This window comes from Saccharomyces mikatae (assembly GCF_947241705.1).
Source record: "Saccharomyces mikatae IFO 1815 strain IFO1815 genome assembly, chromosome: 15".
NCBI classification, from domain to species: Eukaryota; Fungi; Ascomycota; class Saccharomycetes; order Saccharomycetales; family Saccharomycetaceae; genus Saccharomyces; species Saccharomyces mikatae.
In genome coordinates, this window is record NC_079270.1 from 1,071,043 (window position 1) to 1,094,686 (window position 23,644).

Below are 23,644 nucleotides of genomic sequence, written 5' to 3' on the forward strand. Positions count from 1 at the left end.
ATCAGATGAAGTCAATTGTCTAACCTTTGCAATATATTTTAGGTATAATTTCCCGCGTCAAAGCAGTTACCTCATTTGGTCATGCTGAGCCAAGTCGAGTGGTTATGCAAAGACGCTTTACGACTACTAGATTGTATACTTTTCCAAAAAAAAAAGGGTACCAGAAAGTATACAATTTATACTATAGTATGTACACATATAATGAATAGATCAGAAAAACTTCATAAAGAATATAAGCATACTGTGGGGCATTTTCTTGCCTCTAATCTTGTCGAGTTGCCCGATAATTTTGAGTTATCCACATACACCTTCCCTGATTCTCCTTGTTTCACTGGATAAAACTATGTGAATTCTTCTGTCTATTTTTTATACATAGGTTCCATTAAGTCAGAAAGAAGGTTCTTCGACTTAACCCTAGAAATTAGGAACGATGGGATATTGATCGTCCCAAGTACTGGTACTGGAAACTGTCCAAATCCTGCATTTGGCCCAAGAGATACACCGGTTGGAGCATGGCCTGTTTCGAGAGAATCTGCATCAACGAGATTAGCGCTTGCTCCTTCTTGCAAAGAACTTACAATGTTGCGGGTCAAAACGTCAACCCAATTTTCCCTTTTGACTAATCCATGATACCTGAAATTTGTGACGTCTCCAATAGCGAAAACGTTTCCTGCTTCGACGGCCTTTACCTGAAAGTTCTTTTCAACATCAATAATTCCTTTTTTATCACAAAGTTTTGAAATATCGTTAGATGGCACACTTGGTGAAATTCCGACGCCTCTGTATATCAAATCAGCATCGATGTGTTCTGATGAGCCCTCGCCCAGGAATATACGGTTCGGTGAGGTATCGCAAGAAACCCCTACAGTGTTCAAGTACAATTTTACTCCATTATTGGCAAGATAGTTCGTCACCTTTCTTCTGATAGTATCATTATATAACCCAGAACTTGGTAGCAGTTTATCAGAATTGTGAATAATGGAAATACGCTTTTCTCCAGAATTAATCTCCTCTGCATACTTGAATATCAGTTCGCCAGCCAGTTCACAGTTCACAAAACCGCCACCAAGGAAAACTATATGGCTAGCATCTGAAATTCTAGATGCCTCTTTTTCAAAATACTCTTCATAGTTGTCCCCGAAGATGTAGGTTGAACCGATTGGATCAGACCACTTCGAGCCTGTTGCAAGGATCAAGACATCGAAGTTGGTAGGCCCACTTGATTCTAGTACCACTTTTTCAACGTCAAAGCTGGTAACCTTCTCTTTGATAACCTCAACGCCATCGTCAAGGACACTTTTTAAAGGTAGAATTGACTTAGTGTAGTCTTTAGATACAGTCAACCGTACAGCAGAGGGTAGGAAATACACATAATCAGATACAGTGATAAGCTTTACCCGGTATTTATTGGCATCTAGCTCCCTGCACAGATGGTTCGCTACAGACACCCCAAACACACCGGCGCCGACAACCACCACACTCTTAATATTGCTTGTCATAATTTCAGTTCTTTCCTTTTTTTTCAGTTCTTTCTTAGATATTTGTGAACAAGAATGATTTGAAAGTATATACAAGACTAGCTAGTTACCTCTGTCTTTAACGTGCTGCTACTTATAGTGCGTTGCGGCCGCAACAGTGGAGATAATGATAATATAGTCTAGGCTTGTTTTACTTTTATCGGTTTTGGCAATTAATGATCTGACATTGTTCATTACTAATCGCGGTAGCATGTCTACATATCACTAAATACGAAGACCTGTAGTGCTTAGCTTCATCCCTACAATTGTATGGGAAACTGTCATTCCTCTTTAAAACACTCACATGAGAACATTGCACTCGCTCCGTTATGTTTGAGAGTGGGGATTGCTTCTTTTGAAACCTGTTTTTCGAATTGAATTTCCAGAGAGTCAATCTGGAGAGTAATGCTTGTTTAACATAGTGCCTGACATGGCCAAAAAAAATGAGTGGAAATTGTCAGCAGTAACGAAATACAGTCTCTTTTAATTTTAAGTGATTTCACATCAGAAAATTTTGAGGTTACTTCTAATTTTCCGAACAGATTATTAACTGCTAGTTGAAAATAGCACTGAAATGGACAGTCACTTGGTTCGGAACATTGAAGTGAAAATGTAGAAAAACGTAAGGATCATCCAGCTATTTTTATTAGAATTGCATCATGAATGGAGATTATTGAAGAAGTTATCCGTTCAACAAAATCTCAGTTTATGTTCCAAGTTAATTTGGTATGAACTTAGCTGTTAATTTAGACGTCTTTATCAGAAACATGAGCTCTACGATAAAACTGGACCCTTGACAGCAATGAGAGCTGCAATAATAAAAGCAGTCAGATACTCATAGTGGTTTCTTCTCGAAATCAGGCACTATTTCTTGTATGAAATTGTAGGCAAAGTGGTATAAACACAGTTGAAAGTACAACTTGGTATTACTGTGACCCAACAACAAACAACAAATTTTGTTGCTGGCGGCTTGGAGGACATTGTCAGGTTAGTCGCACTTCTTTTTACAAATGACACGGAGTTTGCACCAGTAACTTGCTATAAGGATTTTTTCGGCACGACCAGACAAGAAGAAGATACCCATAAGTAATAGAAATCTCCTGACATCGTGTCGACAACGCTACCAATCAAGTCCATTGGAGGTGCTACTTAAAATTTGCAGAAATCTACACAAAGAAGGGACTTTGTTAATATTAAAAGTTTGTGAGACGTTTTTCATTTTCTGCTGTCAGTGGTGAAGGAAGAGGCATAGTATTTCTGGGTACCTATGATCGGAAAATTAATTCTAGAAAATAGCCTTTTAAATGGACAAGGTTGTAAATAAGTAAATTTTAATTTCTTTCTTTTATTTATCGGTACTATATTAGATATAGATACTCCCACAGTCAAACTAAGGAAAAAGTAGAAAGAAAAAATAATAAACAGTATTTTGTGCCTAATAATAAAAATATTTCTTTGGTCATATCACAAAAGGTAGAGTTGGTCTGTAAAGACGCAATGTATTCGAAAATCCGAGGGAGTGAGCCTATAAACCCCCTGGCTCTTTCCGGACCACATTGGTCCACTACTTCGGCCTTGTGTTTCCCGCAATAGACTAAAACAAACCTATTAACAATGAGTTTATTGTTGGCGTTGGTAATATACGTCTCGAGATGTTGTGGTCCTTGTACGAAGTAACGAATGTAGGTTATAAATATAGAGAAAATATTGATAAAAGGAAAGTATGATACCCAGTACTCAACTGCTCCTCATAGAAAGAAACCAACAATGTCTTACATATATCTCTTCATTACAGCCGCTGCTGTTACTGGTGCGCTTGGCTCATCCCCAAGTTACAATGGACTTGGCCTTACTCCCCAGATGGGTTGGGACAATTGGAATACATTTGCCTGCGACGTCAGTGAGCAATTACTTTTGAACACTGCTGATCGAATTTCTGAAATAGGGTTGAAAGATTTGGGCTATAAATACGTTATACTCGATGATTGCTGGTCTAGCGGCAGGAATTCCAACGGTACACTTGTTGCAGACAAGAACAAGTTTCCCAATGGAATGGATCACGTGGCAAGGCATCTTCATAACAATAACTTCCTGTTTGGTATGTACTCGTCTGCCGGTGAATACACTTGTGCGGGATACCCTGGATCTTTGGGACATGAGCAAGAAGATGCAGAGTTCTTTGCTAGAAATGGGGTTGATTATTTGAAGTATGATAACTGCTATAACAAAGGCAAATTTGGCACCCCAGAAACGTCCTACAAACGCTACAAAGCTATGTCTGATGCTTTGAACAAAACCGGCAGGCCCATTTTTTATTCTTTGTGTAATTGGGGCCAGGACTTGACATTTTACTGGGGATCCGATATAGCCAATTCTTGGAGAATGAGTGGTGACATTTACCCTGAGTTCGATCGCCCTGACAGCAGGTGTCCTTGTGATGGTGACCAGTATGATTGCTCATATGCTGGTTTTCATTGTTCTATCATGAATATTCTTAACAAAGCCGCTCCAATGGGGCAAAATGCAGGGATTGGTGGTTGGAATGATTTGGACAATTTAGAAGTTGGAGTTGGAAATCTGACTGACGATGAAGAAAAGGCTCATTTTTCCATGTGGGCAATGGTTAAGTCTCCACTTATCATTGGCGCCGATGTTAATCACTTGAAGGAGTCTTCGTATTCTATATATAGCCAGGCTTCTGTTATAGCCATCAACCAAGATCCAAAGGGTGTACCAGCAACAAGGGTATGGAGACATTATGTTTCACAAACTGACAAGTACGGCAAAGGAGAAATTCAGCTCTGGAGCTGTCCCCTCGATAATGGTGACCAAGTTATTGCTCTATTGAATGGGAGTAATAAGAAAAGGCCAATGAATGCTAGTTTAGAAGACATTTTCTTTGATAGCTACTTGGGTTCCGAAGAATTATCTTCAAGCTGGGATATTTATGATCTATGGGCCAACAGGATCGACAACACCATAGCGTCTAACATTCTTAAGAATAACAAAGTGACTAACAGTAGTCTGTACAATGCTACTGAATTATCTTACAAAGAAGGGCTGTCGAAGAACGATACTAGATTATTTGGCGTCCAGATTGGTACTGTTTCTCCTGGTGGGTTACTTAACACCACTGTTCCAGCTCATGGAGTTGCATTGTATAGGTTAAGACGTTCTCGCTAAAATTGTATACAAAGCGAATGTATACATATACTTTTATAAGGTATGAATTCTTTTTACTTCGTATATAGTTTTAGTTCCAGTTTATTATGATAAGTAGGAACATAAGTAATGTAGCATTATACGACATAAAATTCACCCGAGCAATAACAATAAACCATTAAAAGTTTTTAGTTTTCATAATTTTGCCAATAAAGATGTGCAGATATGTAGATTGATGTTAGTTGATGAGTGCGTTACACATATATTGATATATATTTATTTGTTTGATAATAGTAAATAACCAATGTGAAATCATTAACGAGAAAAGAAACAGCTGCTCAACAGTTGGCGCGGCACGTTTAAGCTGGAAGAGCCAATCTCTTGAAGGTACCTTCTTGTCTACATTTTTCTTGGTGAATGGCCATCAATCTTTGAGCTTCTAATGGATCAGAAACTTCTTCTGGTTCTGGCCAAGATAAGTATTCGTTAGTGTAGTTGGCGACGTAGTCTGGTGGTAAAATGGCCAATCTCTTACCGTAACCGGTAACCTTCTTCCAGTCACGATGGACATTGAACAAAGATGAAGAGAAGTAAGCGTAACATCTTTGGTATTGTTTGTAAGACAGGTCGTTGTTCAATTGAGGCTTGAAGTCGACGTATTCCTTCCAAGCGGCAACTGGGTCGGATAGAACGTAGTCAGTAGCCTTCTTGATGGCGTTCAAGAACTTTCTGACCTTTTCTGGGTTCTTCTTCAAAAATTCGTCGTTACAGATGTAAAGGACGGTACAGAAACAACAGCAACCCAAACAAGCCAACTTGTCGATTCTTAACATCTTAGCATCGGAAGCTGGTCTGCCTTGCTTGGCTAAGTATTCTTCCAATTCGACTTGTTGCATACATTCGATACCAATACCAGCATCGATCTTACCTTCGATGATGTACTTGGCGACGTTCATACCACATCTGACGGCAGTGTAGTCTTCTGGCTTCATACCGTAGTGCTTGGTCAATTCATCGATTTGAATCTTACCGAATTCACCGACGTAACCAATTCTCTTACCCTTTAGAGATTGGAAGTCCTCAGTGATACCGCTGCCCTTCAAGTACAAAACACCAGTGAAAGGTTCGTCCAACAAGGAAGCAACAGAGGTGACTGGGAAACCACGGGCCTTAGCAGCCAAGGTGTGGATCATGGCCTTCAAACCCATGTCAACCTTACCAGAACCAATCAATTCAGTGACATCGGAAGGGTTGGTTGGCTCTAGGATGGCAAGGTCTAGACCTTGTTCCTTGAAGTAACCCTTGGTTTGAGCCAAGAAGATTGGAATGTGGTATGGAGTTGGTTGCCAGTTCAACAAAAATGTAATCTTATCGGTAGACATATCTGGGAAATGTGTTTACTGTTGATGTGTGGTTATCTTTACAATTGAGAAGAGAAAGAGAACAAGAACAAGAATACTCTACACAAGAGCTATAATACGAGGTTTATATATGATTCAATGCCAGTGGCTCTGGCAGCTACTAATATACGATGACGCCTTGGTTTTCTCTACCAAAAAGACACGCTGCTTCTTTTGAGTTAATAATAATAGCATTTGGAGACCACTAGCTGAATACTCAACATTCCTCAATAGCACGCAACGTAACATATCGTGGTTGAGAACCGATAAATGCATCAATTCCATGCTGCTTCCTAATGATTTGCTGCATATATGATTAATGCATTGATGCGATTCCCCTAAAAAAATGAGACACCGGATCGCCTAATCGCATACTTACATGATCCGCAAAGAGAATACACCTGCCTATATAAGCAGCCGTGCCTTTGAACTCGAGACCGCAAGCAGTATGTAGAGAGCATGGAATGCCAGAACCGTAGAGCAAAAGAACCATGGAGGTTTCGGTCTTGGTTTTGTACGGTAGAATCTCTGTTGAATATTGTATTAAGTTATGATATTGTACAGAATTATGTAATATCTACGATAAGTAAGTGGCTCCCTTTGAGGGAAAAAAGGAAATGCTATACCAGCGTTGGTCGTGTCTACCACCCAATTTCAGACAATCTTGCGCCGTTTTTGCCACCAGCCTCATTGATTGATTGGATGGAGATACCACCCATCAGATCACCCAAGTCGCTGGACACTTGTAGTAGTTTTTCTGGGTTGTCGTAGTGTGTTGTCGCTTCAACAATGGCGCCAGCTAGCTTTTGAGGGTCTGAGGATTTGAATATACCAGAACCAACAAATACACCCTCACAGCCCAATTGCATTAGTAAAGCTGCGTCAGCTGGAGTGGCCACGCCACCGGCAGCAAAGTTGACCACGGGCAGTTTGCCCTTTTCTAGTGTAGACTTCAATAGTTCGACCGGTACCCTTAATTCAGCGGCCTTTGCTGCGAAGTCTGCTTCGTTTTTCAAAGTCTCTTTGTACTGTTGGATCTCTGCTTTGATCTTGGTGATGTGCTTGACAGCCTCGGAAACGTCACCAGTACCAGCTTCTCCCTTGGTACGGATCATTGCGGCACCCTCGTTTATTCTTCTCAATGCTTCACCGAGATCCTTGGCACCGCAAACAAATGGGACCTTGTAGTTATTCTTTTCAATGTGGTGTGTCCAATCGGCTGGAGTCAAGACTTCACTTTCGTCAATGTAATCTACTTGTAGTGCCTCCAAGATCTGTGCTTCCACAAAGTGGCCGATACGGACCTTAGCCATCACTGGAATCGAAACAGCAGCCATGATTTCCTTGATCATGTGTGGGTCTGACATACGGCACACTTGGCCAGATTTACGCATATCGGCTGGGATACGTTCCAAGGCCATAACAGCACAAGCACCTGCTCTTTCAGCAATGATGGCCTGTTCAGGTGTGACCACGTCCATGATTACACCACCCTTTAACATTTGGGCTAAACCAGCTTTCACCTTGAATTCTGACATTTTTTCTTATTTCTTTCTTCTTGTTTTATTTGATATCTGCAGTTGCTATGGCTCTGTTGCAGAAATCGGAAAACAGTAAAAAATTCACCAAGCAGCTGAAAAGCAGAGCAGTCTTATATGGCTACAATCGTTGTCCACATGAGTACCTATATTGTTTTTGTTTTCCTGTTTTATTTTGCTCAATTTTGCGATTCACAATGATATACTATTACTGCGATCAATATTATGTCATTAAGCGGCGCGTCGCTTCATTGGAAACCGTAAGAATGGCCCGCGACACTATACATTTCAGTGACTAGTTTTCACAGATTGCTTATTGATAAAAGCCCATTTATTTCGGTGAGAACTGAACGCTTTCACTTTGTAAAATTCAGCCTGGCTGGGAGTGGGCCAATCAACGAAAGATATCCGATTAATGTCCATCGTAATCGGTGTACTGGCGCTATAATGTGCGTTTGTTAAGCGCATAGGTATGTAGAGAATGAATCGTCCAAAACAACCACAAACACACCAAATCCTACCTGTGCTTACCATCAGTTTTTTTTAAATAAACAAACTAAATATCGGGCACTGAACGTTAGCGGAGAAGAATTTAACACAATGCCTTCCATTGTAAAAAGAACTGCCTTTACAAATTCGTGTATAACCCAAAACAAGGTAGCCTGAGTTTTGTGCACCAATTTACCTTTCACGACAGTTATTTCACGAAGAGGAATCCGTGGAGTATCCGAATCTTCTTAAGTCTAAAATAGAAAATGAATTGGGAAAAAAAACCCAATATTCTATTCGAACTTCGAGCTTTAATCCATACTGTTATGACTTTTCTACCACCTTTGTAAAAGCCTAGCGATAGAAGAGGTGTTGAATCTTGAAGATGTGCAGATCGTAAATTAATTAGACAGGAAAGGACTGGGTGGTCAGGGACTAACTATAACGGTTAAGTTGAAAAATATCATTCTAACGCCACGTCATTCGGAATTGGCAGAAAATGGTAAATGGTTTAACAATTGGTTCATCGGAGAATTTTTTCTATATACCACCAATAAACAAAAGTGACATCTACCATTACTATGTATGAATAGAAAAATAAGGAGTAGTATTTTCAATTTCTATTAATGTCAATTTGTAGTAGCCTGTTCTTTCAAAGCACGATTACACGCAACTATGCAATAGGATGTCAAAAAATAAGAGAAATTATTAGTAAAACTCATAAAATTCCTCTATTTACTGCAAAAACAAAAAGATAAGGATTTGGATATGTACCATTGTCAAGAGCAGTAGCCATCCGTTAAATGAGCTCCGAAGTGGTTATTTAACCAGGCTAAGCCAAATCTTGATGTCCAATAATGGCTTTAGTTACTAAATCTGCGTATTCCTGACTTTCACCTGTTGAATCTGTGAGATGCTCTTTCAAGAGGATATCCATGGTAGCCGAATGGCATATTTGTGACTCATGCTTTTATCTGTTGCAATACCATGAACAAGCAGATAACATGCAAAACTTCCTGATCCAAGTCACACGCTGAAATTGACCTCTCATGATAGATTAACTATATGGAGAATCACGCAAAGAGTGGTAAAATAGGGTCAGTCAATTTTTCAACGGCATACTTTACAACAAATTTAGCTATTGGATCATTTGAAGATGATGTCACGGTACGTGGCATGCACACATTTACTGTTGGAGGGGCCCTTTCGAAGCCCTGGGAACTTCGCAAATTTGTTTTGTGACATGATTGATTTTTTGACCAAGAGCATGCAAAAAAAAGTACAAAGCAGTTTTACCTTGATAGAAGGAAACGAACACATTTATATACCATTTCGAGAAGGGATCGTTCCTGAAAGTTATTTGTTACGGTCCATAAGTGTTGATAATTAGTAGTTTAGTAAGTTGTAATAATTAAGAATAGTCGTTCCTTCTTAATCTATATAAGAGAGGTATATAAAACACACGCTGATTGGTTGTATTAAACCAAAAGGTTCAGACATAAATCAGAGTGTTGATGATAAGAATTTAGTGTTAACTCATCTTCTTATATACTAAGTTCTGGGCAATTAATAGATCTTTATCTTATTAGTGCAGGAAATTCTATAATTAGAATTTCCCTACTCCATTTAAATTGGTATCACCATAAGAATGTTAGTATTAATTTACTCAACATCATTAGTATCATGTTAAAGAATGTTCGTCATCAACTACAACAATTTATATGAATAAATGTATAGTGGTAATCACTTATTCCAACAATAAGATTGATCTCTTTCAGGTAGAAAATGATGCAGTGGGGGGTTTGAGATTAAATATATAATAGTAATCTCACATTTCATGTAAGATTTTGCGGATATTGTTTTTTGTCATCGTTCAATTATCTTTCTTTTTTTTATGATAATCAATCCGTTTTCTGAAATTTTTAGGGATCTAATCCAAAAAGATTGAATATTATTGGTATCAAGAGCAAAATTCTTTTAGTGCAGCTTATACTGTATAAATTTTTAGTATTTCCAACACAATATCAATATAGTAAGTTTGGACCATCTAGTTTTAACCGTTGCTAGCATTCAACGTTCCTGTGACTTTTATAGAGGAGTGCTTGGTTTTGGTATTACATCATTCAGGAACAATCGTAAGGCTCCTACTTTTGGTAGCCAGAAAATCAATATACATGAGGTGAGAAAGGAGTTTGAGTCCAAAGCACAAGAACCAACTCCAGGATCTGCTGATCGGTGTTTTATCTCAGAGGATCCTCTGAAAAACATAGTTAAGCACCTTAAGAGTTTGAATGTTCCAATCGAAGAGCGGCCTGTAATCTGTACGGGCACGATTAGTCCAATATTATCAGTTTACATCCGTGATCCAGATGGAAACTTGATAGAAATATCAAATAGAATAAAAAAATGAAAAAGCTATCTATTTTTAGTATTAGTTATAGTTTAAGCGAATGATCTTTAGAATTATAAAGGATAGTGGTATATAGGCTTCGCTGGATGCAACCGTGAGATATATTCATGCGAAGACTATACTGTGAGACGAATTTAGTATAGTAAAGTTAACCGAGGAAAGTCGAGGTACGAAAAATATATGCTTCTTCTTCTGTTACATACGTTGTCATTAATTATCCTATTACAATATCACTCCTTGCATTTGAGCTTCCACTCATTTTGATGACAGCTTCTCATAACTTATGTGATCTTCTAACACCGTATATGATAATGTACTAGTAGTATGACTACTAGTTGACAGACGATAGTTTATTTTCATTCCAACAAAAGTTGTAGTTCAAGATTGTCGACATCAGTGCTCATGCACCATTTCGTTCTGATTAAGTATTGCTACAGACAGATACATAAATACTGACATTTTCGTTGCCACCGTGAAGAGGAAAAATTCAAAAACCACGTAAAATCTAACAATTATAGCATGAGATCCTAGAAATTGCTATTCATCGTTTGTGGAGCAACAAAAGAGGTTTAGAACATGGCTCTAGGATGCAAACTCTACAATATAGGTTCTGTTTCTTGTCATATTGGGCTTTATTCTTTTAAATACTGATTTCAATATCTTTTTCATCAGGTACAACTCTCTGGATTTCTGCACATTTTCAACTCTGGGCTCTTTCTAGTGCCTTCCTCATGCGCTCTTTCAACAATTTTAGTAATTTTTGGTGACAGTGCAGAGATTTTTCCGACTCCTACGGGATACAACTTCCAATGCATGATTACTGTTACATTTCATCTGGGGAAGAGGAAAACCACTACTTTCCCGCGGCAATCGTTTAAAAAATAGCAAACCTGGCTTGGACAATAGCTTCCGAACGAGGGTTTAAACCAAATCTCGGATAATCTCTTTGACCAAAAAAAGAAAAATTCCAGGCACATAAAAGGGTTTTTAAAGGCACCTGGGCACCCCTATAATAAGCATTCTTACTTTTCGCACTTACGAATTCACATAGTTATCATAAAACACAAATTCATATACGAAAGTATAGAGAACGCATGCATCGTTCAAGAACAAGTAAATCTTCATAGCGACAGTGAATATGATACAAACGTAGAGATATTGAGGCATGTGAAAAGGAATAGATGCCAGGTGCCAGATGATACCTCGTTTGTGAAGGAGTCCAAGCATAAGAAGTTTATATAAATAGAGCTACTTTGATCATCTATCTTTGTGAATATGCCTTCATTATTATCTTCCTTGTAGTACTTATATCAGCACTAAAAAACAAAACAAATACAATGGTCAAATTAACTTCAATTGCCGCTGGTGTTGCCGCTATCGCCGCTGGTGTTGCTGCTGCCCCAGCCACCACCACTTTATCTCCATCTGACGAAAGAGTCAACCTGGTTGAACTGGGTGTCTACGTCTCTGATATCAGAGCCCACTTGGCTCAATATTATTTATTCCAAGCCGCTCATCCAACTGAAACATACCCAGTCGAAGTTGCTGAAGCTGTCTTCAACTACGGCGATTTCACCACCATGTTGACTGGTGTTGCTCCAGAACAAGTCACCAGAATGATCACCGGGGTCCCATGGTACTCTACCAGATTAAAGCCAGCTATCTCCAAGGCTCTATCCAATGATGGTATCTATACTGCCATTCCAAAATAGAGGACACCACTGTTACGAAAATAAACTAGAATAAAATATTGATAGTGTAGATAGAGGAACGTAACCTTATGTATATTAATATTATAAGCCTAATTCGAATCACATTGTTTATAAAACAAAACCTATTCACACAATGTGTCCTAAAAATAAGGTTTCTATTGCATATTATGTTGGTTAAGGGTGCTGGCAGTTTCCTTTGGTGTAATACTGCGGTGGACAGCGAGTATAAGAGACTGATGCGTATATTCAGAGTGAAGTAAAGCGAGTAGCAGATCCATCAAAAGGTGCTGTCCAATTTCTTGAACGCTGATACTTTATCCAAAAAAACTAATGTTTTGACGATCTGGTTTTCTTCTCTTTAATAAAATGATACTTTCTAATCTGTATTTTTCAAAAAAGTATAATGCACAGCTTTGTACCACTATATATATATCAAGTAGCAGATGAATACAGTACTATTTCTTCTTCAAACTGCCTAACACAACTTCCACCCTAAAATTACTTTGTTCCAATAAGTTAGCCATATCTTCTAAAGAATAAAACAAAGATAATCAGTGCTATTTCTCGATACTTTGTAAAACTGTTCCAGCTTCAGCTTTGCAGATTCCTAAATCTGTGAGTAGGGCTTCAAGTGTATAGTATCCAAATGATGCAATTACCTTCAACAAAGTCGTAATCCAAAAAGTTTTTCTAAGATTTACCCATTTCTTAGTTTAGTTTGCTAAACAGGAACAAAAATATCACCTGGTGAAGGCGCTGATGAAAATTTTGCATGCTACGAAAGAAGCATTGTCGTATACAAAATTATTCAAAAACCCATTGATTAATCAAAAGAATCTTTTACTTTTAACCAAAGTTCGGAGATGTTGTCAATTCAATATCAGGTGTGAATCAATTTTATTTTTCATTTGAATATGAAGGAAATAATTGATAAACAACTACGCCTCGTAAAAAAAAAAAAAAGTATAATAGAACTACTTCGGTAAGCAATTAGAGCCTTGTAACTAATTTGATGCGTTTGTTAAGCACTTAAAGTTTATCATCATCATACGTATTCATGCGATGAACAAAACTTTGAGCTTAACGTTGTGTATTACATCGCTCTTATTGACCCTTTTCCTGGCAGCTTTGGATATTGTTATAGTTGTTACTTTATATGATACTATTGGCATTAAGTTCCATGACTTTGGGAATATAGGCTGGTTAGTTACTGGTTATGCTCTTTCTAATGCGGTTTTCATGTTATTATGGGGCCGCCTAGCTGAAATACTTGGTACTACGGAGTGCTTAATGATATCTGTTGTTATATTTGAAATTGGGTCTTTGATTTCAGCTCTGTCAAACACAATGGGAACTCTAATTGGTGGAAGAGTCATTGCAGGATTCGGTGGAAGTGGGATTGAATCACTTGCTTTTGTTGTTGGAACGTCCATTGTTCAAGAAAACTATAGAGGAATAATGATAACAGCACTTGCTGTGTCATATGTCATCGCAGAGGGAGTAGGACCATTCATTGGTGGAGCATTTAATGAACATTTGTCTTGGAGATGGTGCTTTTATATCAATCTTCCGATCGGAGCGTTTGCATTCATAAGTTTGGCTTTTTGCTGTGCATCTGGGGGAAAATGGCTTTCCAAAAAGTGGTTACTATCAAAAATCAATAGTATTACCAGTTATAAATACTATGAAATTTTCAAAGCAAGCTTTTGGAAAAAGGTATTCCAGATACTTGTATTTAAGCTGGACATGATCGGGATTATTTTATCATCAGCAGGCTTTACATTACTGATGTTAGGTCTTTCATTTGGTGGAAACAATTTCGCATGGAATTCGAGTATCATTATTTCCTTTTTTACTCTGGGTCCCATTCTGTTGATATTGTTTTGTGCTTACGACTTTCATATTCTACCATTACTGGGTGTTCACTACAAAAGTAAGTATGCCAGACCACTACTGACATGGAAAATTGCGTCAAATGCTGGGATATTCACAAGTTCCATAACAGGGTTCTTTTCTTGCTTTGCTTATGAATTACAGTCTGCTTATTTGGTCCAGCTTTATCAGCTGGTATTGAAGAGAAATTCTATGTTGGCAAGTATCCATCTTTGGGAACTATCAATTCCAGCCATGATTACAACCATGGCCACAGCATATCTGAACGCAAAATATGGAATCATTAAACCAGCAATTGTTTTTGGCGTGCTTTGTGGGATCGTTGGGTCGGGTATATTTACGCTAATTAATGGAGAAATTTCTCAATCAATTGGTTATTCTCTTCTACCAGGAATTGCTTTCGGTAGCATTTTCCAGGCAACTTTATTAAGCTCTCAGGTACAGATAACACCTGATGACCCAGACTTTCAGAACAAGTTTATTGAAGTTACAGCTTTTAACTCGTTTGCTAAATCCTTGGGATTTTCTTTTGGGGGAAATATTGGGGCCATGATATTCACAGCATCGCTCAAAAATCAGTTGCGTTCTTCCAATGCAAATTTGCCACAATTTACGTCCATTGAAACACTTTTAGCTTATAGAACAGAAAATTATGATGGCCCCCAGTCTTTGCTATCGCAGTTCATCAACACAGCTATCCACAACGTTTTCTACTGTGCTTTAGGATGCTATGCTCTTTCATTTTTCTTTGGCGTATTTACTTCAAGCAAAAAAACATCAGTATCAGTAAAGAAACAACAATGAACACGTTTATGGTGTATAGTTGACATAAAATTAACTGATTATCGTTAATTTTAGAATACGGAGAGCATCCTGTATCTAATATTACGAGATCAAACGATACTGTCTTTCATTTTCTGTCTGTGATCGTTACTATAAAGTGAGCTAGATTAATCCAAGCAGAGTTTATGTCAAGTTATTTAGGAGACAGTCATGCAAGTTTCAGGATACAACAAAAGCCTATAATAACTCAATATGAGGATGTAACCATGACTATGAATACCTTTACTAGATTATTATCAAGCTTCTGGACTCTATCAAAATTGAATCCTGTTTGTGATGTGTACGCCTAAAATTCACTTTAAATACAAAACTTCATATTAATCCTTTTCTAATGGATTTGTCGGAATAAGAACCAACTACAATAAAACAATCACTAGTATTACAGATTAATGGTATTGTTCATGGTTTCAAAATATTATCACATATATTCTAGGTGGATGACGTAAAATATGAGACCAGTAGACTACAGTTGAAGCGTGGGAATTGAAAATATAACAAGATCAGTAAATCTCAGCATATGAAACGAAGCCAGGAAGGATCACATCATTATGTAAGACTACTAATTCCTCTTCACGGATTCACAAACTTTTAAAAACCATCCTAGTATATTCTATGTACATCATTTACCGCTTTTACGATAATAGTATGAAAGCGATAATCTTAATACTCAAAAATCCTTTAAGTTCATTATTAAAGTTTTTTGCCGAATGTAAGCTCACCACTTCCCCTTGGTTTTCTGAAATAATGCTATATAAAAGCATTCTTCAGAGGAAGTGCTACAGTACACAGACAGTTATAAGTTTTGTTATTCTCATTGTGTGCAATTTTTTTTAATCATAGTGAATAGGATTACTAAATTATCGACAGTTATTACATAAACCGTTGAGATTTTTGTTTTTATATTGATATTTCTGGAAGCTTTAACTTGCAGCGCCACCTCTAAAAGCTATACCAAAAATAAAGTATAAAAATTTGTTGGTAAGTACAAAAAGATCCAATTTACAATTTGAGGTAGTCGCACCTCACTTAGGTGAAGTGTTTACTTCTTTTCCCTTTGAAATGTTCAGGGACATTTATATGTGCTGCTCTGATTTTGTACATCGTTCTTGGCGTACTTTTCTTTCCAAATCTTCATAAAATGTTGAGTTGATTCAGTAATACCAAATGAAAACATGCTGTTAAAACAATTTAAATCATTGCTACGTTATTTAAAATGGTTGGATTACCGTATTTTGTTTCGTCAATAAAAGATCATAATTAATGGGATATAATATCACTCGAGTAACATTTCAATGATCAACAAGGCTATCGAAATCCAATCTAAGGATAATATGCTTTTGTGTGGTTTTTGTGTGGATGTTTGCAGTCACATTCATATACCGTTTTCGATATAGTAACCAAGGTGAAGAGTTGATTGAGAAAGATTGGCTTTGCGTACTTCGGTGCGAGTTTATGCCAATGGCTATTGAGAGGATTTATAATAGCTCGAGATGAGATTGCCGTAGGTGGCGGTTATTTAGCTGATCAGAACGAATTACATTTAAACGTTAAAATATCATATATGGGTATATGTCTTTTTCGTTACAAGTAATTGCCCAGGAGGGTCTAGAGATTTTATTCGTCAATTTCGGTTCCTAAAAAAGGGTATATCCCCATTACTACATTTTCATATCTACCCTTCTCTTACAACAATGTTTTATCACATTTACCGATGAACAATTTGTTCTCCAAGTTAAGTTTTACCTATCTTCAGTCAATTAAAAGCTAGACACAACTTATTCAGTAAGAACATAAAATGAAAAGGAAAATTTCGTTATGTTCAATTATAACTTAGTTTATTTTAGATATGAGAATATATGTTTGTATACAATTTCTATTCCATCTAGGAGCTACCGTAATATATTATAAATAAAATACTTTTCACGTTCCTTGATTCGTTTCTCTCTAAAAAATATTATTTTTTGATAGATAGTTATATCACCTATATATAGTATTACACAATGAAAGGCGCTTCCATTATATTGGCTACTCTCTACGCAAAGTTTCATAACGCGCGCCCGCTTGGCGGCTTTTCTTTTTCAAACTATATATAAATCGAGCTGCCAGAAGTTCAACTCCAAATGACAGGTACCTCAAACTGCTGTCTCATCGCCAAAATGAAAGATACTGATATTGAAGATGAGAAGAGCATGGGATTATTATCTCCCAAAGATCTCGAATCCAAAAGACTGTCCTACCCCAAGAGATTTTTAGAAATAAATTCACCTGGTACTCGTATGAGATCTATAAGTCCTTAGCATTTCGTATCTTGTTACTATTATGGTTGCCACTTGGTGTTTGGTGGAAAACGTCCACCGATTGGACTTATCCGTTTGTAGTTTCGATTTTTCTGTTTCTAGGGCTAGCGTTTTTACTCCTTGCTCAATTGCTATCTCGTAAACGGGCCTTATCAAAACAACTTACTCAATTTTCTAAGGAAATTACTAAAAATACACCAGGTACGGACCCTAGTGATTGGGAAGTTGTTGCAACAAATCTAAATTCCTACTTTTACAGAAATAAAACTTGGAATACCAAGTATTTTTTTCTTTGACACCGTGGACTGCCAAGAAGCCTTCAGAAAAACTCTTCTCGAACCATTCTTTCTGAAAAAAGACGAAGCTGCAAGAGTTAAGTCATTTAAGGATTCCGTTCCTTACATTGAAGAAGCGTTACAAACTCATTTTACAGAAGTCAAAAAAACAATGGGTTTTAATCAACTCTTGGAACATAGGGAGCATTATTTACCTAAAGGGCCTTCAACTTCCTAAAGAGGCTTACCGGTTCAAGGTCACTTGGGTTCTCAAGAGGATGCTTAGTGATCAGATTATACTCGCGCTCTTTCTTTATTTTTTTTTTATTTTTTTGTCAGGGTTTTTGGACATGCTGCTTCTTAAGCTTACTCCAATTTTCAAGGAGATTTCCAATTCTTATTTGCCATTATTGTTCCTTTCTTATTTTAGTTTTTTTTGAGCTTCTCGCCATTTTAACCTTTTACTTCGATTCCTGTATGCTACCAGTGCATTTCTTGAAACGGCACATGATGTTCATTTAATAATGAAAGCGGTGGAAACGAAGTTTAAGATGCAGTTCTTGTCAATTATAATAAATGTTCAAGGAAGTGGCCCTGAGAAGTGGGACGAAATCGCAAAGAAAATGAATAGGTACCTTTTTGAGCAAAACTTTTGCTCGAAGGAGGAGTTTTTTTGACGGGACTGATTGTAAAGTGTTTTTTAGGCATGAATTTAGTAGCATTTTAGATTCAAAGAGATCTGCATGGCCCAGATCATTAGAATTTGAACTGTGTCCATATATTCGAGAGGCGCAATTACAGGCGTAATTCAGCTTAATTTCCTCGTTTCAATGCCGATCCACCCTCTGGGTCACGCTTACCGAGTTTTAAAGGCCTTGGTGACAGTACAGAGCTCGTATACTACTACGAGTACGTACGACTCTCAGCACATCATAGCTGTTTTACTTCAGTTTGGAAAAACGAACTGTAGCGTTATTCCGCGAAGATCATTAAGACTATACTAGTATAGGGTTTAGACAATAGCTTCTGTACGAAGGTCTCTGCCAATACGAGATACTCCTTATGCTAAAAAAAAAAAAAAGAAATTAAAACATGACAGGCACGTAAAAGGGTTCTTTCGAAGGCACCTGGGCACCCCTATAATTGTCGATCAAGGTTTGCGCGCACACGAATACAAACACAGGCACCGTAAACATACCTTCATATACGAAGTTTGTGACGAATGCACGAATCGTTCAAGGACAAGTGCATTTCTATAGTTACGGTGGATAAGGTGTGCTAGATGAGATATGTAGGATCTTGAGGTGAGAAAAGAGTGTCAGTGGGTGGTTCGTTTGGACAGCACCAGCTGGTGAAGGAATTTGTATAAATAGAGCAGACTTGACCGCCTATATTTGTGAATATGCACTCATTCTTTTCTTCCTAGTAGGGCTTATATCAGCACTAAAGAACAAAACAAACACAATGGTCAAATTAACTTCAATTGCCGCTGGTGTCGCCGCCATTGCTGCCGGTGCCTCCGCCACCACTACTCTAGCTCAATCCGACGAAAGAGTCAACTTGGTCGAGTTGGGTGTCTACGTCTCCGATATCAGAGCCCATTTGGCCCAATATTACCTGTTCCAAGCCGCCCACCCAACTGAAACATACCCAGTCGAAGTTGCTGAAGCTGTCTTCAACTACGGTGATTTCACCACCATGTTGACCGGTATTGCCCCAGACCAAGTGACCAGAATGATCACTGGTGTGCCATGGTACTCCACCAGATTAAAGCCAGCTATCTCCAAGGCTCTATCTAAGGATGGTATCTACACTGTCGCCAAATAGAGACAGACGCCTTTACGAACGAAATTCTATAGACATTGAGTAACGAAAAAACAAAAAAAAGCTTTTTTTCTGCCATGAAAACAGTTTATTATATGTAAATGTATATTAATATTATAAACCTGCCTGACAAATGCTGTGCATATACCATTAGCCGGAGTACAATGAGCCTCGAGACGACATTCTTTTCTGCTGCAATGTAATATTCTGATGTACGCTGCACTTATAAGCAGCGTGAGACTATATATATATGTATATATATATTTGGAAGGACTGGCATCTAAATCGAAGAATATTGAAGCAGGAAGTGGATGTATACCTCCACATTCTTTTATCTCTCGCATGAAAGGGCTTGTTCTTTTTTAAGAGTCTGGGCGCGGAGTCATTCGCTGTTTATGTGTCACTTACAATTAAGGTTGGTAGGTAGATCAGGGTCTGTGCGAGTTACCGACCAGTCGTAGCAATGCAACTTTCATATTTAGTTCTTTGAGAATGCTATCGCGGTACCCGGTCAGATATCGTATGTATTCACTGGGTATAAGATGGAAGAAGATGAAAGAATAGCACTCTGAATGACAGGTAACGCAGGCACTACGTTTCATGATGGGTGTATTAGAATGTTGGGAGCCAAAAACAATGTCAGTATCGACTTTGGTGTTGGTGTGGCATATTCGAACGATGGTTTTTGTCCTCTACCGTCATTCCGGTTTAAACGAGAGCATGATTGTAACTTGATTCCTCGTTGTGGAAGAGGAAGTCGCGGATACACATGTCTGTGAAATACATTGTAATCTATAAATATGATAACCGAATAGTGCTATCTATACATCCCTTGCATATAATCGATCAGTCTTTTTACAAGCCTTCTCTTATTGTAGCCAATCCTCTCTTCTGTCTACCATCCTCAAAGTTTTCCCCGTCTAACCATTGCTCGAATGCTTTACGGATGTTCATCCATTCTTTGTCGATTATTGAGAACCACTGGGTGTCTCGAGTCCGACCCTTGTACACCACCACTTGTCGAAAGGTTCCCTCGTGCTTGAACCCTAGGCGCATCGCCCTCCTGGATGGCCCATTTAGACTATCGCACTTCCACTCGTATCTCCTGTACTGTAAAACGTCAAACACGTATTTCAACAAAAGGAATTGGGCCTCAGTAGCGATTGCTGTCTTCTGTAACTCCGGTGAAAAGACTACATATCCAACTTCAAGCGAACCATTGGCTTCATCGATCCTTATGAGGCAGAGTGTGCCAACGGCACAACCAGTCCTTTCATGGATAATTGCGTAAGGCACGGAGTCGCGCGGGCGGGCGGGCCGGACCGTTTCCTTTTCCTGAAAAATAAAGAGAAAGAGCAAAAGAAAAAAAGTATAAATAGTGCACTGTTTTCCCATTTGACGTTTAGTGAAAAACTTTTTCTGAAAACTTTTTACTGAGCATTTAGGCGGAGAATCTTGGTGGACTTTCTCAGTTTTATGGGCCTGTGTATTTTACCTGGCGTACTGGGAACTTTCTTCTCTTATTATTTATGTACGTAAACTCTAAATGTTGGAATAAGTGATTACTACTATAAATTTAGTCATACAAACCGGAGTAACTGATGACGAACATTCTTTAACATGATACTAATAATGTTGGATAAAGGAATACAAACATTCTTATGATGATACAAATTAAATTGGAGTAGGCAAACTCTAATAGTAGAATTTACTGCATTAGTAAGATAAAGATCTATTAATTGACCTGAAGTTAGTATATAAGAAGATGAGCCATAACTAAAATCTCATCGTCTATGCTCCGAGTTATGTCTGAACCATTGGGTTTAACACAATCAATCAGCGTATGTTTTATATACCTCTCTTATATAATTTAAGAAGGAACGACTTATTCTTAATTATTACAACTTACTAAACAACTAATTATCAACAATTATTTCTGTGTTAGGTTATTTTGGTGGTGATTTTTCTGAAATAGTAACATAAGTGTATATAAATTGAGTGGTTAGTATACGGTGAAAAAGTGGTATAAATCATTAGTCATATCATGCTTTTGGGTTATCACATTCAACATCTTTTAATTTATTTACCAAAATACAAATTCGAATGGACAAAAACTAAATATTTTTTCAATGAATCTGTAAAATATATTACAATGAATCACCATCCTAAATACCACTTATTACCCTTTATTCAAAAAGAGATTCCCTTGGACACGAGGTATATCCAACATTATATTGATCTGGTGTAATACCTTGTTCTTTTAACTGATTTGCCCAATCATCAAGCTGTGCTCCAAATGCTTCTAGCCAAGGGCGAATGGGGTATTTACCGTACACGACTTTTTCAGCAATGACAACATCACTTTTATCTACGGCTTTAGCAAGAAGGCCATATGGACTTCCATCACGAGTATATTCATAAGCAATACCGCAGTTCTCATATTCATCTTCCCACTTCATTAGATCTCTATACACTTCTTCCCCTAAAACATGAATGAGTTTCATTTTGCTACACCTTTTTCAAGTTAATTTACAGCGAAAAATGGTATTCTTGCAACAAAGGCAACCATAGTCGTTTTAAATCAAATTTTTTTTAGAAAATCTTCTATTTTGCAATCGTTGAGAATAGTTTAAACCAAGGAATCACAAAACTTCGTATGTGTCAAAAAGGTGAAAATAGTGCTGCATCTTTTCCTGATTTACTCCTGCAGGAAAAATGCTCGCGCGGCATTGTGCGCGGCTTTTTCAATTTTAAGAAATTTCTTGAGAAAAATAAATGAGCAAGTTTCCCTTCCATTTTCAACATATGATGGAAAAACAACATATTTCCATTAAAAGAAATCAAAAAAAAAAAAAAGAAAGGGATGAGAAAATTCCAAACAGATATGCAGAGCGAGAAATATTTTGCATTATGGATGAATATAAAGTTTGGTATTTTTATGGTTACGCGCTCTCAATTAGCAGTTTGAACCCAACAAAATTTATACTAATTTGTATCCAACTCTATTTCTGATAACTAATTACCCTATACGTTAATCCAAACCTCTGTTAAAATTCAACAAAATGAAGATATATAATGTAAACCTTTTCTCAACTCTATAAAAGGCGTCGAGGATAACTTTAATGTTATTTATTCTCTTGAATGGTATCTTGCAAGTAGTTCACTAAAAGAATTGAATCAAAAAGAATGAAGCTTGCGAATGTTCTCGGTGCCGTTGCTTTCACCAGCTTGATGGACTGGGAAGCTTCCAAAGAAGGATATGGCATTCAATATATTCAGTCCACAGATGGCAATGAGAATGGCCTAACAGCCGTTGCATTGGCAACAAATGGTTCATATATCGACGACATAACCGTTTATGGTGATAATCCCATTCTTCCCTGGCTGCAAGAGTTTTCCGCAGAGCTTGATGACTTGGCCCAGCAATTATACAGCCAGGGTATCAGTCAAACTCAATACAACGAAGGAAACGTGACCTGCTCAATTGATTTGATTTCGGACGAGACTATTAATGGTAGTACTCTTGACAAACGGGGAGGTAAGGCTAATAATTGTGGCTATTTTTGTGGAGGTAACTCATGCTCAGGTAAAAAATGTAGCAAGTGTAGAAAACATTTCAAAACTTGGCATTGCAAATGAAATGCGAAGTTCCAGGCCCAAAATCAATCGATTTAAAGAAGTTCAAATTAAAATAAGAAAATTCTAAAAAATTTAAAAACATTAAAAAATTCTAAAAACTCAATAAAAAAAAAAGGGATAGAATCAGTTGATTGCTTTTTTTGTCTTGTTTTTTTTTTACAGTTTATAATGAAACATAAATATAATCTAGTTTTTTTTTTTGCAGATGAAATTAAAAGTTTGGTAACTACTTTTTTCAGCGACCAGAACCAAACAAAAAGATTTGAATCATTATGACTCCAATCATTTTCTTTGATATAACTACCAATTAAATATTTGTTGTTCTTAGGTCCGTATGAACTGCTAATTTTTGACGTAGTGAATTACGATCTAGCTTATATGTCATAATGTAGTAAGATTATTGGACATTCTTATTATTATAGAAGTAACATACATACTATTGTATTCTCTTGATGAGATACAATCCATTCTTATATGTACTATTGTCTTATTACTGCACCCCTTTTGCCTAGTAGCGATTAGTCATCTCGTGACTAATTGTAAATTAGTCATACTTCTTTAATTAGCATATTTTAACATTATGAGTAAATGGCGCAGGGCGTGTGGTGACGTAAGGAATTGCGATCTAGCTCATTAATCATAATT

The 23,644-nt window shown here is 37.4% G+C and overlaps 9 protein-coding genes across 9 annotated transcripts; 5 read left to right on the forward strand and 4 right to left on the reverse strand.

Annotated features, from left to right (window-relative positions):
* Positions 1–359: 359 nt before the first annotated feature.
* Positions 360–1,499, reverse strand: AIF1 (Aif1p; the record flags this gene model as incomplete). The annotated part of the gene is made up of 1 exon (XM_056226021.1): positions 360–1,499. One exon carries the CDS (start codon positions 1,497–1,499, stop codon positions 360–362), a length of 1,140 nt encoding a protein of 379 aa, XP_056079781.1.
* Positions 1,500–3,284: 1,785 nt separating this feature from the next.
* Positions 3,285–4,700, forward strand: SMKI15G5150 (glycoside hydrolase family 27 protein; the record flags this gene model as incomplete). Its single annotated transcript, XM_056226022.1, has 1 exon — positions 3,285–4,700. The coding sequence occupies one exon, from the start codon at positions 3,285–3,287 to the stop codon at positions 4,698–4,700; it is 1,416 nt and encodes a 471-aa protein (XP_056079782.1).
* Positions 4,701–5,038: 338 nt separating this feature from the next.
* On the reverse strand, positions 5,039–6,061 carry SMKI15G5160 (NMT1/THI5 family protein; the record flags this gene model as incomplete). Its single annotated transcript, XM_056226023.1, has 1 exon — positions 5,039–6,061. The coding sequence occupies one exon, from the start codon at positions 6,059–6,061 to the stop codon at positions 5,039–5,041; it is 1,023 nt and encodes a 340-aa protein (XP_056079783.1).
* A 659-nt stretch (positions 6,062–6,720) lies between these two features.
* Positions 6,721–7,617, reverse strand: SMKI15G5170 (pyridoxal 5'-phosphate synthase subunit PdxS; the record flags this gene model as incomplete). The annotated part of the gene is made up of 1 exon (XM_056226024.1): positions 6,721–7,617. One exon carries the CDS (start codon positions 7,615–7,617, stop codon positions 6,721–6,723), a length of 897 nt encoding a protein of 298 aa, XP_056079784.1.
* A 4,236-nt stretch (positions 7,618–11,853) lies between these two features.
* Positions 11,854–12,228, forward strand: SMKI15G5180 (SRP1/TIP1 family protein; the record flags this gene model as incomplete). The annotated part of the gene is made up of 1 exon (XM_056226025.1): positions 11,854–12,228. One exon carries the CDS (start codon positions 11,854–11,856, stop codon positions 12,226–12,228), a length of 375 nt encoding a protein of 124 aa, XP_056079785.1.
* A 1,062-nt stretch (positions 12,229–13,290) lies between these two features.
* SGE1 (Sge1p) lies at positions 13,291–14,925 on the forward strand (the record flags this gene model as incomplete). Its single annotated transcript, XM_056226026.1, has 1 exon — positions 13,291–14,925. One exon carries the CDS (start codon positions 13,291–13,293, stop codon positions 14,923–14,925), a length of 1,635 nt encoding a protein of 544 aa, XP_056079786.1.
* A 4,075-nt stretch (positions 14,926–19,000) lies between these two features.
* On the forward strand, positions 19,001–19,363 carry SMKI15G5200 (SRP1/TIP1 family protein; the record flags this gene model as incomplete). The annotated part of the gene is made up of 1 exon (XM_056226027.1): positions 19,001–19,363. One exon carries the CDS (start codon positions 19,001–19,003, stop codon positions 19,361–19,363), a length of 363 nt encoding a protein of 120 aa, XP_056079787.1.
* Positions 19,364–21,546: 2,183 nt separating this feature from the next.
* On the reverse strand, positions 21,547–21,864 carry SMKI15G5210 (uncharacterized protein; the record flags this gene model as incomplete). The annotated part of the gene is made up of 1 exon (XM_056226028.1): positions 21,547–21,864. The coding sequence occupies one exon, from the start codon at positions 21,862–21,864 to the stop codon at positions 21,547–21,549; it is 318 nt and encodes a 105-aa protein (XP_056079788.1).
* Positions 21,865–22,546: 682 nt separating this feature from the next.
* SMKI15G5220 (uncharacterized protein) lies at positions 22,547–22,999 on the forward strand (the record flags this gene model as incomplete). The annotated part of the gene is made up of 1 exon (XM_056226029.1): positions 22,547–22,999. One exon carries the CDS (start codon positions 22,547–22,549, stop codon positions 22,997–22,999), a length of 453 nt encoding a protein of 150 aa, XP_056079789.1.
* Between the last annotated feature and the right edge of the window lie 645 nt (positions 23,000–23,644).